Source organism: Coenobita brevimanus, chromosome 4 (genome assembly GCF_032717465.1).
Source record: "Coenobita brevimanus isolate Jiangsu-jjx chromosome 4, ASM3271746v2, whole genome shotgun sequence".
Classification (NCBI taxonomy): Eukaryota; Metazoa; Arthropoda; class Malacostraca; order Decapoda; family Coenobitidae; genus Coenobita; species Coenobita brevimanus.
In genome coordinates, this window is record NC_136957.1 from 35,175,746 (window position 1) to 35,188,245 (window position 12,500).

At 43.1% G+C, this 12,500-nt stretch overlaps 1 protein-coding gene across 1 annotated transcript in view; it reads right to left on the minus strand.

Annotated features, from left to right (window-relative positions):
• Positions 1-9,216, minus strand: part of LOC145395612 (uncharacterized) — a 31,571-nt gene extending 22,355 nt beyond the window's left edge. Inside the window, exons 1-3 of the mRNA XM_080269184.1 lie at positions 9,112-9,216; positions 1,710-2,036; positions 331-472 (exon numbers count right to left, since the gene is read on the minus strand). Of these exons, the coding sequence (XP_080125310.1) occupies positions 331-472; positions 1,710-2,036; positions 9,112-9,216 (574 nt within the window). The remainder of the gene's footprint in view (positions 1-330; positions 473-1,709; positions 2,037-9,111) is intronic.
• Between the last annotated feature and the right edge of the window lie 3,284 nt (positions 9,217-12,500).

The window sequence follows — 12,500 nt, forward strand, 5'->3', positions numbered from 1 at the left end:
CTAACTGACCTCACTTGACACCCAGTTGACCCCAAATGACCTTATATCTTCCTAATTGACCTAACTTGACACCCAGATGACCTTATATCCCCCTAATTGACCTCACTTGACACCCAGATGACCTTATATACCCCTAATTGACCCATTATAACCCCAGATGACCTCACGACCCCAGTTGACCCCTTATGACCCCAGATGACCTCGACACCCAATTAACCCCAGATGACCCCAAATGATCTGACATCCCTAATTGACCTCAGATGACCTTACCTGCCTCCAGTTGACCTCACTTGACCCCAGATGACCTCGCTTGACCCCCTTATCACTGACCTTTGCTGTTTTTGCTGAAGGACTGGGTGAGGGCGCGGGAGAAGTGCTCGTCGACGGCCGTAGCCAGGTCACCGCTGAAATAGGTCAACACCACGCAGTTGGCCGAGATGTAGTGCGCGTCGGCGTGCTGCGGTTCGCCAGTCTGGGGAGAGGGAGGCCGAGGATGAGATGATTTGAGGTGATGAGGAGGGTGGGAAGGATGGAAGAAGGAAGGAGGAGGAGGAGAAGGCCGAGAATGAGATGATTTGAGGTGATGAGGAGGGAGGGAGAGGGTTGGAAGGATGGAAAAAGGAATGAGGAGGAGGAGAAGGCCGAGAATGAGATGATTAGGAGGGTTGGAAGGATGGAAGAAGGAAGGAGGAGGAGGAGCAGACCGAGGATGAGATGATTTGAGACGATTAGAAGGAAGGAAGGAAGGATGTAGTGGGCGTCTGCGTGTTTCGGTTCGTCAGTCCGGGGAGAGGGAGGCCGAGGATGAGATGATTTGAGGTGATGAGGAGGGAGGGAGAGGGCTGGAAGGATGGATGAAGGAAGGAGGAGGAGGAGAAGGCCGAGAATGAGATGATTAGGAGGGTGGGGGAGGGAAGGAAGAAGAGAAGGAAGGAAGGATGTGGTCGTCGGTGTGTTGGGGTTCGCCAGTCAGGGCAGAAGGAGAGGCACACCAAGAATGAGATGGTTAGAAGAGGGAGAATGGGATGGTTAGGAGGGTGGGGGAAGGAAGGATGTAGTGGGGATCTGCATGTTGGGGTTTGCCAGTATGGGCAGAAGGAGAGGGAGACTGAGATGGTTAGGAGGGTGGGAGAGGGTTGGGGGGAAGGACGGAGGGAAAGAAGGAAGGTGGGAAGGAAAGAAAGGAAGGAAGGAAGGTGGGAGGGAAGGAAGGAAGAAGGGAAGGAAGGTGGGAAGGAAGGAGGAAAATAAAGGAAGGAAGGTGGGAGGGACGGAAGGAAGAAAAGAAAGGAAGGAGGGAAGGAAGGAAGAAAAGAAAGGAAGGAAGAAGATAAAGGAAGGAAACATATCTTGCACTCTCTTGACCTCTACATGACCCGTATTTAAGATTTCTTGATTTCTTTCTCCATGTCAGGTCGTGGTAGGGCAGTTTTAAGACCCGTATTCTCGTCGGTTAAGGAAGCACCCTAACATCTTTTCCTTAGCGATTTATTTTGCTGATTACACCTTACCGTCCTGTTCCGTGTACCGTAACTTAAAATCACTCCAGTATCACCATAGCATAAATAGCCTGCAAAAGGATATTAACCTGCCGTATCCAGAAATAAATCGCTAAGGAAGAGGTGTTAGGGAGGTACGAGTCTTAACATAGGTCAGATTTTATTTAATATTTTTTCACTTTAGTGGCAAATTATTTCGTACTTTCTCACCTTCTCGTCTGATTTTACTGCTGAGATGGCCGTTGTCTGCTGCTGCGCCTGCTGCTGTGTCTGCTGAGGCGCCTGCTGCTGCTGAGACCCCGCCGCAGCAGCAGGGGACGAGCAGACAGGGCCGTGGGAGGCAGCAGAGGCCGAGGCAGGAGGCACGGAAGGGTTGGGTAGCTGCGGCGTGGTGGAGGCGGAGGTGGTGGAGGCCGTGTACTGTGGTTGTTGTGGTGGTTGTGGTTGATGGGGGTTGTGGTGGGCGTGGAGGTCCGGTGTGGGCGGCTGGGAGGAACCGCCCGCCCCACCCACGCCCACATCCTGAAGGCGGTACTTCTGAAAAACGAAAAGAAAGTCGGTTTAGATGTGAGTGACGTGTATTCTTGTCTGTCCCTAGCTTGTGAATGTCGCCTTGATATTACCTCCATTCGTCCTTCAGTTCTACCGATGTGCGTGAAGTACCGTGAAAAACACCTGAATGTCTGAAAATCCAGGGGTACATCGGCACGAAAAATGTGTGTGTGACGTTCTTGCCCTGCCCAGAGAACCGAGGAAAGGCGAAACGTGGCATGGCTTTACACCTTTCTAGATACATTATATATATGTTTCAGTACCCTTTTCCCTCGTCAGTCCTCTGTGTTTCCTCTCCCGAAGGTGTGTGTGTGTGTGTGTGTGTGTGTGTGTGTGTGTGTGTGTGTGTGTGTGTGTGTGTGCGCGCATTATATATCTTTCAGTACACATTTCCTTCAGTCCATACTTCCTCTCTTCAAACCTCTCCCGAATGTGTGTGTGTGTGTGTGTGTGTGTGTATGTGTCCGCGTGAACGTCAAACAACCACAGCATCACAAAACACACACACACACACACACACACACACACACACACACACACACACACACACACACACACACACACACACACACACACACACACACACACACACACACACACACACACACACACACACACACATCCTTCTTACACAAACCCAATCACCACTGACACCCCAAACTCACCTACCCAGAGCTGACAGGTGTTCCAAAATTAATCACAGAACAGGTAACACGTACGGAAAATTTTACCTGTTCATTACCTGGATTTTTTCTTCCTGTTCCTACCTTTAGATCATTTTTTTTTTTTTAATGGAGGAAAAATTTCAGGTGTGCAAAAAGGTTAATGAGAATTTTACCTGGCCAGTTTATTTTTTTTTTATTTTTTTTTTATTTTTGAAATTATGTATATTTATTTTGACCGTAAATAATATAAGTAAAATAAAATAAATGAATAAAATGAGTCAATAAAATAAATACACTCAGTAAATGAAAATAAAAAATGACATAAAGTAAAATAAAAAAGAATAAGAAATTAAGTAAATAAATAAAATAAATAAGATATGTGAGAGAAATAAATAAAATAACTAAAATGAATCGATAAAATAAATAAAAAATAAAGATAAATATATAAAATAAATAAATATGTAAGATAAATAAATAAATAAAATAACTAAAATGAATCGATCAAATAAATAAAATAAAATAAAAATAAAAATATAAAATAAATAAATATGTAAGATAAATAAATAAATAAAATAACTAAAATAAATCAATAAAATAAATAAAATAGAATAAAGATAAATAAAATAAATACATAGAATAAATAAAATATGTAAAATAAATAAATAGATTAAATAACTAAAATAAATCAGTAAAATAAATAAATAAATAATGTATGGTAAATAAATAAAAAAAATAAATCTATCAAATAAATAAAATAATGAATAAAACTAAAGCAAAATAATGGCTTCCTTTACTCCGCGCCCTCTCACCTGTCCGTCGAATCTCACCTGCCCCTGATTCACCTGTAATTAACTCAGGTGATCCTCAACACCTGTTAACTAGTAGATATCACACCTTCCACGAGGCACGATAGTAGATAGATAGATTCCTGGATAGATATATGCGGTAGATAGATAGATAATAGATTCCTGGATAGATACATACGGTAGATAGATAAAATGGTCCTAGATGGATACATACGATAGATAGATAGATAATAGATTCCTAGATAGATACATACGGTGGATAGATAGATAGATAGATTCCTAGATAGATACATACGGTAGATAGATTGATAATAGCTTCCTAGATAGATACGGTAGATAGATAGATACATACGATAGATAGATAATAGATTGCTAGATAGATACATAATTATGATAGATAGATAATAGATTGCTAGATAGATACATACGATAGATAGATAGATAATAGATTCCTAGATAGATACATACGATAGATAGATAATAGATTGCTAGATAGATACATAATTACGATAGATAGATAATAGATTGCTAGATAGATACATACGGTAGATAGATAGATAATAGATTCCTAGATAGAAAATAGATTGCTAGATAGATACATACGGTAGATAGATAGATAATAGATTCCTAGATAGATAATAGATTGCTAGATAGATACATACGGTAGATAGATAGATAATAGATTCCTAGATAGATACATACGATAGATAGATTCCTGGATAGATACTTAAGGTAGATAGATAATAGATTCCTAGATAGATATATACGGTAGATAGATAATAGATTCCTAGATAGATATATACGGTAGATAGATAATAGATTCCTAGATAGATAGATAATAGATTCCTAGATAGATACACACGGTAGATAGATAAGTAAAAAGGTATATGTATGAGAAATAAATAAATAATGTTATTGATTGATGGATAGATAGATAGATAGATGGATGGATGAGTGGATGGATTGTTAGGGAGAGAGAGAGAGAGAGAGAGAGCGTCCAAGAGTAAGAGACAAAGACGATACTGTTGAACGATAGATAGATAGATAGACAGAGACAATACAAATGGACGATATATAGATAGATAGATAGATAAATAGATAGATGGAGAGAGAGAGAGAGAGAGAGAGAGAGAGAGAGAGAGAGAGAGAGAATCAAAGAACCCCCTAATATGTGTACCTAAGCGGAAAACCTACACGCACACACATACACACACACACGCACACAAGGGGCGCGGGTGTGGGAGGTTGCCATGGTAACCGAAGTCAATATTGGAGGCTGGAGAGAGAGAGAGGAGAGCTTTGTGGAATGTCGTTGAAAGTAGTGTGTGTGTGTTTTGAGGGTTTGGATGTTTCGTGTGTGTGTGTGTGAGAGAGAGAGAGAGAGGAGAGAGAATGACAGGGTTGTATCTTTGTGTGTGTGTGTGTGTGTGTGTGTGTGTGTGTGTGTGTGTGTGTGAGTGTGTGTGTGTGTCTTCCTTTTTTTCCTTCATTATTTTCTTGATCAGGGTAGGTAGGTAGGTAAGTAGATAGGGGTTAGTAGGTGGGTAGGTAGGTAGGCAGATTAAGTAAGTAGGTAGTAAATAAGGGTAGGTAGGTAGGAAGGAATGGTAGGTAGGTAGGTAGGATGGAAGGGTAAGAAGGATTAGTAAACAGGTAGGTAGGTGGGTAGGTAAGCAGGTAGGTAGGTAGGTAGGTAGTTAAAGTGATAAGGCTGCCATTCCCCCAACCTTAACAACCAAAACCCATTCTCTTGAAGTTACCCCTCACGCCTCTCCCATGTGGGGGAGGGAGGGAAGGGAAGGGAAGGGGAGGGAAAGGAAGGGGAGGGAGAGAGGGAACGACAGGAGACATGAAGGGAAGGGGAGAAGCAAGAGAAGAGAGAGAGAGAGGAGAGAGAGTGAAAGATGACGCCCTTTCACACCTGTTCTGGAGAGAGAGAGAGAGAGAGGGGGGTGGGGGAGCCTCATAGATTTAGTTCCATAGCTATTGTTCATTTAGATTTAGATAGATAAAACAGACGTCGATAGATAGATAGATAGATAGACAGTTATTGGTATTTATGTCTGTCTGTCCCTCATTCTGTATCAATCTCCGCCTCTCTCTCTCTCTCTCTCACACACACACACACACACACACACACACACACACACGCAATTTTAATATCACGCTGTCAGTGGTGAAGCTATTGTTAAACTTTACCATAACGTCCCCTTACACGCCCGACCAAGCGTGAGAGAGAGAGAGAGGGGGGGGAGGGGAGGAAGGGATTTATTGGCTTGTGGAGAGGAGAGGGGCTTTTGAATCTCTCTCTCTCTCTCTCTCTCTCTCTCTCTCTCTCTCTCCTATGTCAGGTCAGATTAAGTTATATATCATTGCTGACACCTTTTTAAAAATTTTGTCTATCTACGTATCTGTTTATTTGTCTGTCTATCTATGTGTGTGCTCAACCTATTTGTGTATGTATCTATGTCTATTTATCTATCTGTGTATCTTTGTGTATCAGTCTATCTATCTATCTGTCTGTCTAGCTTTTGGAAATTATTTAACCCTCATAAGTACACATCCCGGAACTTACTCTTCCGTCCAGCCCATCACCAGTTCCTGCCTGCGTGACATTTCTCCTTGACCATCTTGTGTCGTGATCCTAATATTGTGTTGCATCATTATATTATATATATATATGAATGAGGGTGAGATTTGGAAGCTTCCGGTGTTGCTGTTTGCTGATGATACAGTACTGTTGAGTGAAGATGAATGGGAGTTGCAAGGTTTGGTGAATGAATTTGGGACAGTGTGTAGGAGGAGGAAGCTGAAAGTTAATGTAAACAAAAGTAAAGTTATGGTGTTTGAGAGGAATGAAGTCACAGAGTGTGCAGTGAGGTTGGATGGTGAGGATATGGAGAATGTGAGTGCATTCAAGTACTTGGGTAGTGTCATGAGTAAGGATGGAACTCTGGGGGATGAAGTACGTGAAAGGGTACAGCAGGGAAGAAAGGTTGTCGGTACACTGAAAGCAGTGATGAGAAATAGGGAGGTGAGTATGGAAGTTAAGAAGTCACTGCATGATGGTATTGTGATCCCTACCCTGACGTATGGAAGCGAGGCGTGGACATTGCAAGAGGGGAACAAGTCAAGAGTGAGAGCAGTGGAAATGAGTTACTTGAGAGGAGCATGTGGAGTGACGTGGAGGGACAGGTTGACGAATGAAGAAGTGAAGGAACGTTGTGGGGTAGATGTGGATGTGGTTGAAAAGATTAGGAGAAATACACTGAGGTGGTTTGGACATGTGGAGAGAATGGAGAATGAAAGACTGACTAAGAGGGTGTATGTAGGTGAGGTGGAGGGAGGGAGAGGGAGGGGTAGACCGAGGATGAGGTGGAGGGATGGAGTTGAGAGGTATATGAGGGAGGGGGGGGTGAGTTGGGGGGAGGGGAGTCAAATGGTGGGTGACAGAGTGACTTGGAGGCGTTTTGTCTGCGGCCACCCTTTGCGGGATTAGGGCGTCGGGCTATAGATAGATAGATCATTATATTCTACAGTGACAACAGCGAGGTTCGGATACTCTTATGGGCTAATAATTTTACTGGAAATATCGAAGAGAAATATCAGTTGTAACAATTTATTCACATTTCTTTGGACATTTTCTTATTAGTACCCAGGTGGAATAACAACAGTAACGCCTCTTCCAACATCCGCTGTAGTAATGCAAACTGTAACTAATGTATTGTTTGAAAATTTGTACTGTTTGCAAGTTTCAGAACACCTGCCAGAATTTGTAGGTTTAGCTGGCTGACAGAGTAGAGTATGCAATAATTACTAGAGTGTTTTTCTCCCCAACCTTTCACAAACGTCTTCTTCATTTCAGATTAGCAGTGGAACGAAAACTGGCACAACGACAGGCATGGGTAAATGTGGAATAAGCCGTTGACATGATTTTCGCGAGTGGCTGTGATATTTCCGCTGTTGGCCATTCTGACAGTGGCTGTGATGATGATAACTGCAGTCTAATTCCTGATGTACTCTAAGTCCTCCAACCTGTACTCCTCCTCTTTCCTCTCTGTCTTCATCTCCAGTTCCTTCTTGCCGCTCGTACATCATTCCCTGCCTCTTGATCGGGTCCTGTTCTGTGCACCTCTAAATTCTGTTGATATGCAGAAATACGCTAACACCTGCAGCTGGAGCCTGATCGTCTAGTTCTCCTGGATCTAAATATTGCTCAGACATACGACCCTTATTTCAGAGTCAACATCAGGAACTAGAATGCAGTTATCATCATCATCGTCATTGTCAGAATGGTCTACATCTGAAATATCAGAGCCAATCTCGAAAATCATATCGACGGCTTATTCCACATTTCCCCACGCCTGTGGTTGTGCTGTCTTTCGGTCCACAGCTAATCTGAAACAAACAAGAGGCTTCTGTAAGGATATGCAGAAGAATACCCTTGTAAGTCTGCACACCAACACTGTCAGACCAAAATCTTATATCGAGATCCCGTGGTTGTACCAATACAGATATTTATTCCTAACAAAGATATGTGATTAAGTGACAATTGCCTTAAACAACAGCTAAAAGCAATCAGTCATTCAGAAAATATTGCATATAATATACACCTGGGGTCCGAATGGACGCCAGGTGTAATGATGAAGGTTAATATTACATGCATACACACGGACAACTAATTAGATTTCAGATTTCAGAAGCTTAAGGCTCCTGTTTTTAGTAGTGGTATAGTCTATATGATTGACCTGTGCAGCTGAGGTGTATGGGCCGAGTAGGGTGTGTTGGAATCGCGGCTGCTGATTGGCCGCCGATGATTTAAATGTACTGTACACCTCTTCTTATTTTAACACATATATTTATATTTTTAAACTGCCTCAGTACAAGCTGCCAGATTAAATATGGAATAATTTCCGAGGCTGAAGAGGTCAAAATTAGCTTTAAAAGTTTACTGTTATCAAAGAAAATTAAAGTTGATTATAAAGTTTCATAAAACGATGAGTGACGTTTGAAATGAATTATCCACTCACGGTGTACACCCACGTCCGTATGTTGTACTGCATCCACGCACGGTGTACACTTACGTCCGCATGTTGCACTACATCCACGCACGGTGTACACCTAAGTCCGCATGTTGCACTACATCCACGCACGGTGTACACCTACGTCCGTATGTTGCGCTATAATATCCAGCCACGGTGTACACCTACGTCCACATGTTGCACAGCAGTACATGTCTGCATTTACTTCAGTCACATCATCGGCGGCCAGGCAGCAGCCGCGTATCAAACACACCTTACTTGCCTCATATATCTCACCTGCACAGGTCAAGCAAAGAGACTATAGTAGTAGTGGTAGTAGTAGTAGCGATGGTAGTCGTGGTGGTAGTGGTTATAGTACTCGTGGTAGTAATGGTACTAGTAGCCATGGTAGTAGTGGTAGTAGTAGTAGTAATGGTAGTTTTAGTAGTAGTGGTAGTACTAGTAGTTGTAGAGGTAGTGGTTATAGTAGTAGTTGTAATGGTAGTAGTAGTAATGGTTATGGAAGTAGTAGTAGTTATGGTAGTGGTAGTACCGTAGTAGTAGTTACCTTATCGTAGTGGTTGAGGGTGAGGGGTGCTGAGGGGGGGCAGTAGGGGGGGCGTTGGTAGGCCTGTAAGTAGGACGCGTAGCCTTGGTACATTACTGACGACATACTTTTGCACCACACTGTATGATTGACCCTCCCCCTCCTACTTACACCTTCCTTCCTTCCTTAGTTTTTTGTTCCTCCTTCCTTCCTTCCCTCCCTTCTTCCTTCCTTCCTTCCCTAATTTTTTCTTCTGCCTTCCTTTCTTCCCTCCTTCCTTCCGTCCTTCCTTAATTTTTTCCTCCTTCCTTCCTTTCTTAGTTTGGTCTTCCTTCCTTCCTTTCTTGGGGTTTCTTCCTTCTCTCCTGAATTTTTTCTTCCTCCTTCCTTCCTTCCCTCCCTCCTTCCTTCCTTGAGTCAGTCCTTCTTTCCTTCCTTTCTTCCTTCCTTTGGTGGTTCCTCCCTTCCTTCCTTCTCCTTTGCTTTCGTGGTTCCTTCCTTCCTTCCCTCAAGCGTTCGCCTTTCCTTCCCCCCTTTCTTCCTTCCTGCTGTCTCTTGTCCTTCCTTCCTTCCTTTCTTTGCTTCTTTCCTTCTTCCTTTTTCTTTCCTAGTTCTTTTCCTCTCACTTTTTCCTTCCCTCCTTCGCTTCTCTCCTTCACTGTCTCCTCTCCTTCCTTCCTTCCTTCCTTCCTTCTTTCACTTCCACCTTTCTCCCTTAAATTCCTCCCTTCTTTCTTTCTCCCTCCCTCTCCTCTTTCACTTCCTTCCCTCCCTCCTTCTCTCCTTCACTTCCTTCCCCTCCTTCACCCTGTTCTCATACACCTTCGTCCCTTTCCCACTTTCCTTCGCCTCAATTTCACCCTCTCCTCGTTAGTTTCTCATTTCTCTTCGCTCACTCGATCGGCCCATCTTCCCTGTTTCAAAATTCATCGTCTGGGCCTCACTCTGACGCCTCTCGCCTGCCGTTCCATAGCATGTCGTTCGTGTCAGTAATTATCGTTCACATCTATGGCTCATTTCGATTCTTTCTCCTTTTATTTTCCCACTGATTTTCGCCTCTCTTCACCTGCCTATCGCCTCCTTAGTGTTCATTGTGCGTTAAACTTTCTGAAAAACGTCGATTCAGTAAGGAAATAATGCAGCTCTGAAACTGGAACAATATGATGATAATAATAATAATAATAATAATAATATAGTTGTATTAGTAGTTGTAGTAGTAGTAGTAATAATAATATAATAATAATAATAATAATAAAAATGGTGTTGATGATGATGTTAGTGATAATAGTAATAAGTTTCTTGTTCACCAGGAAACCATTTACTACGCTGGGTGGTAACCATATAACCAGATTTTCATGCCTGGTGGTTTAGTGGGTAATTATGGTGCTCCAGTCGGATTGAGCCGGTGAAGGTTTATATCCAAGGGGTGGTTGAGGTTTATATGTCACGTAATGCCACTCAGGGATAAATGAGGCTGGTCACTCTCATCTTAAATATCAGGACCAACTTGCCTAGCCCCGGGTTCCTACGCTCCTCATGGGGCGACATAGGATTGGGGGATGAATGGATGGATGGATAATAATAAAAATAATGATAATGGTGATGTTAGTGATAATAATAATAATAATAATAAAATAATGAATTGCCTTTCAGTTTGCTTAATATTGCCAATTTATATGTACACTCTCTCTCTCTCTCTCTCTCTCTCTCTCTCTCATTCTAATGTTCTTGTTTATTTTTCAAGTAGATTAGTAGTTGTAGTAGTAGTAGTAGTACAAGTAGTGGTGGTAGTAGTAGTAGTAGTAGTAGTACAAGTAGTGGTAGTAGTAGTAGTATAAGTAGTGGTAGTAGTAGTAGTAGTACAAGTAGTGGTAGTAGTAGTAGTAGTATAAGTAGTGGTAGTAGTAGTAGCAGTACAAGTAGTGGTAGTAGTAGTTGTAGTATAAGTAGTGGTAGTAGTAGTAGTGGTAGTAGTAGTAGTGGTACAAGTAGTGGTAGTAGTAGTTGTAGTATAAGTAGTGGTAGTAGTAGTAGTAGTAGTACAAGTAGTGGTAGTAGTAGTAGTAGTAGTAGTAGTATAAGTAGTGGTAGTAGTAGTAGTAGTAGTATAAGTAGTGGTAGTAGTAGTTGTAGTATAAGTAGTGGTAGTAGTAGTAGTGGTAATGGTAGTAGTTGCAGTAGCAGTAGTAATTGTTGTTGTAGCACAAGTAGTAGTAGTGGTAGCAATAGCAGTAGTGGTGATAGTATTAGTGGCAGTAGTAGTAGTGGTGGTGTCGGTGGTGGTGGTAGTGTAGTACAGTAGATAGTTGTAGTAGAAGTAGTAGTAGTAGATAATAGTTACAGTCAGCAGGACTTCTCTGCCTAAATACTGATACTGATCTTTTCTCACGACCGTTTAGAGAGAGAGAGAGAGAGAGAGAGAGAGAGAGAGAGAGGTGGTGGGGAAGGAAAGGAAGAGGAAGGAGTGGGAAAGGAAAGGAGAGAGAGAGAGAGAGAGAGAGAGAGAGAGAGAGAGAGAGGTGGTGGGGAAGGAAAGGAAGAGGAAGGAGTGGGAGGTGTGGTGGGGAAGGAAAGGAAGAGGAAGGAGTGGGAAAGGAAAGGAGAGAGAGAGAGAGAGAGAGAGAGAGGTGGTGGGGAAGGAAAGGAAGAGGAAGGAGTGGGAAAGGAAAGGCGAGAGAGAGAGAGAGAGAGAGGTGGTGGGGAAGGAAAGGAAGAGGAAGGTGTGGGAAAGATAAGGAGGGAGAGAGAGAGAGAGAGGTGGTGGGGAAGGAAAGGAAGAGGAAGGAGTGGGAAAGGAGAGAGAGAGAGAGAGAGAGAGAGAGAGAGAGAGAGAGGTGGTGGGGAAGGAAAGGAAGAGGAAGGAGTGGGAAAGAAAAGGAGAGAGAGAGAGAGAGAGGTGGTGGGGAAGGAAAGGAAGAGGAAGGAGTGGGAAAGGAAAGGAGAGAGAGAGAGAGAGAGAGAGAGGTGGTGGGGAAGGAAAGGAAGAGGAAGGAGTGGGAAAGGAAAGGAGAGAGAGAGAGAGAGAGGTGGTGGGGATGGAAAGGAAGAGGAAGGAGTGGGAAAGGAAAGGAGAGAGAGAGAGAGAGAGAGAGAGAGAGGTGGTGGGGATGGAAAGGAAGAGGAAGGAGTGGGAAAGGAAAGGAGAGAGAGAGAGAGAGAGAGAGAGGTGGTGGGGAAGGAAAGGAAGAGGAAGGAGTGGGAAAGGAAAGGAGAGAGAGAGAGAGAGAGGTGGTGGGGATGGAAAGGAAGGAGTGAGGAAGGAAAGGAAAAGAATGAGAGGGGGGGGGGATCCTGCACCTCGTTTTATGGACCTATCCAATCCCTTCTAAGTAGAGGGGGTGAGGGGAGGAGGAAGAGGGGGAGGTGAAGATAGGAAGAAGGGGAGGAGAGAGAGAGAGAGAGAGGAGACA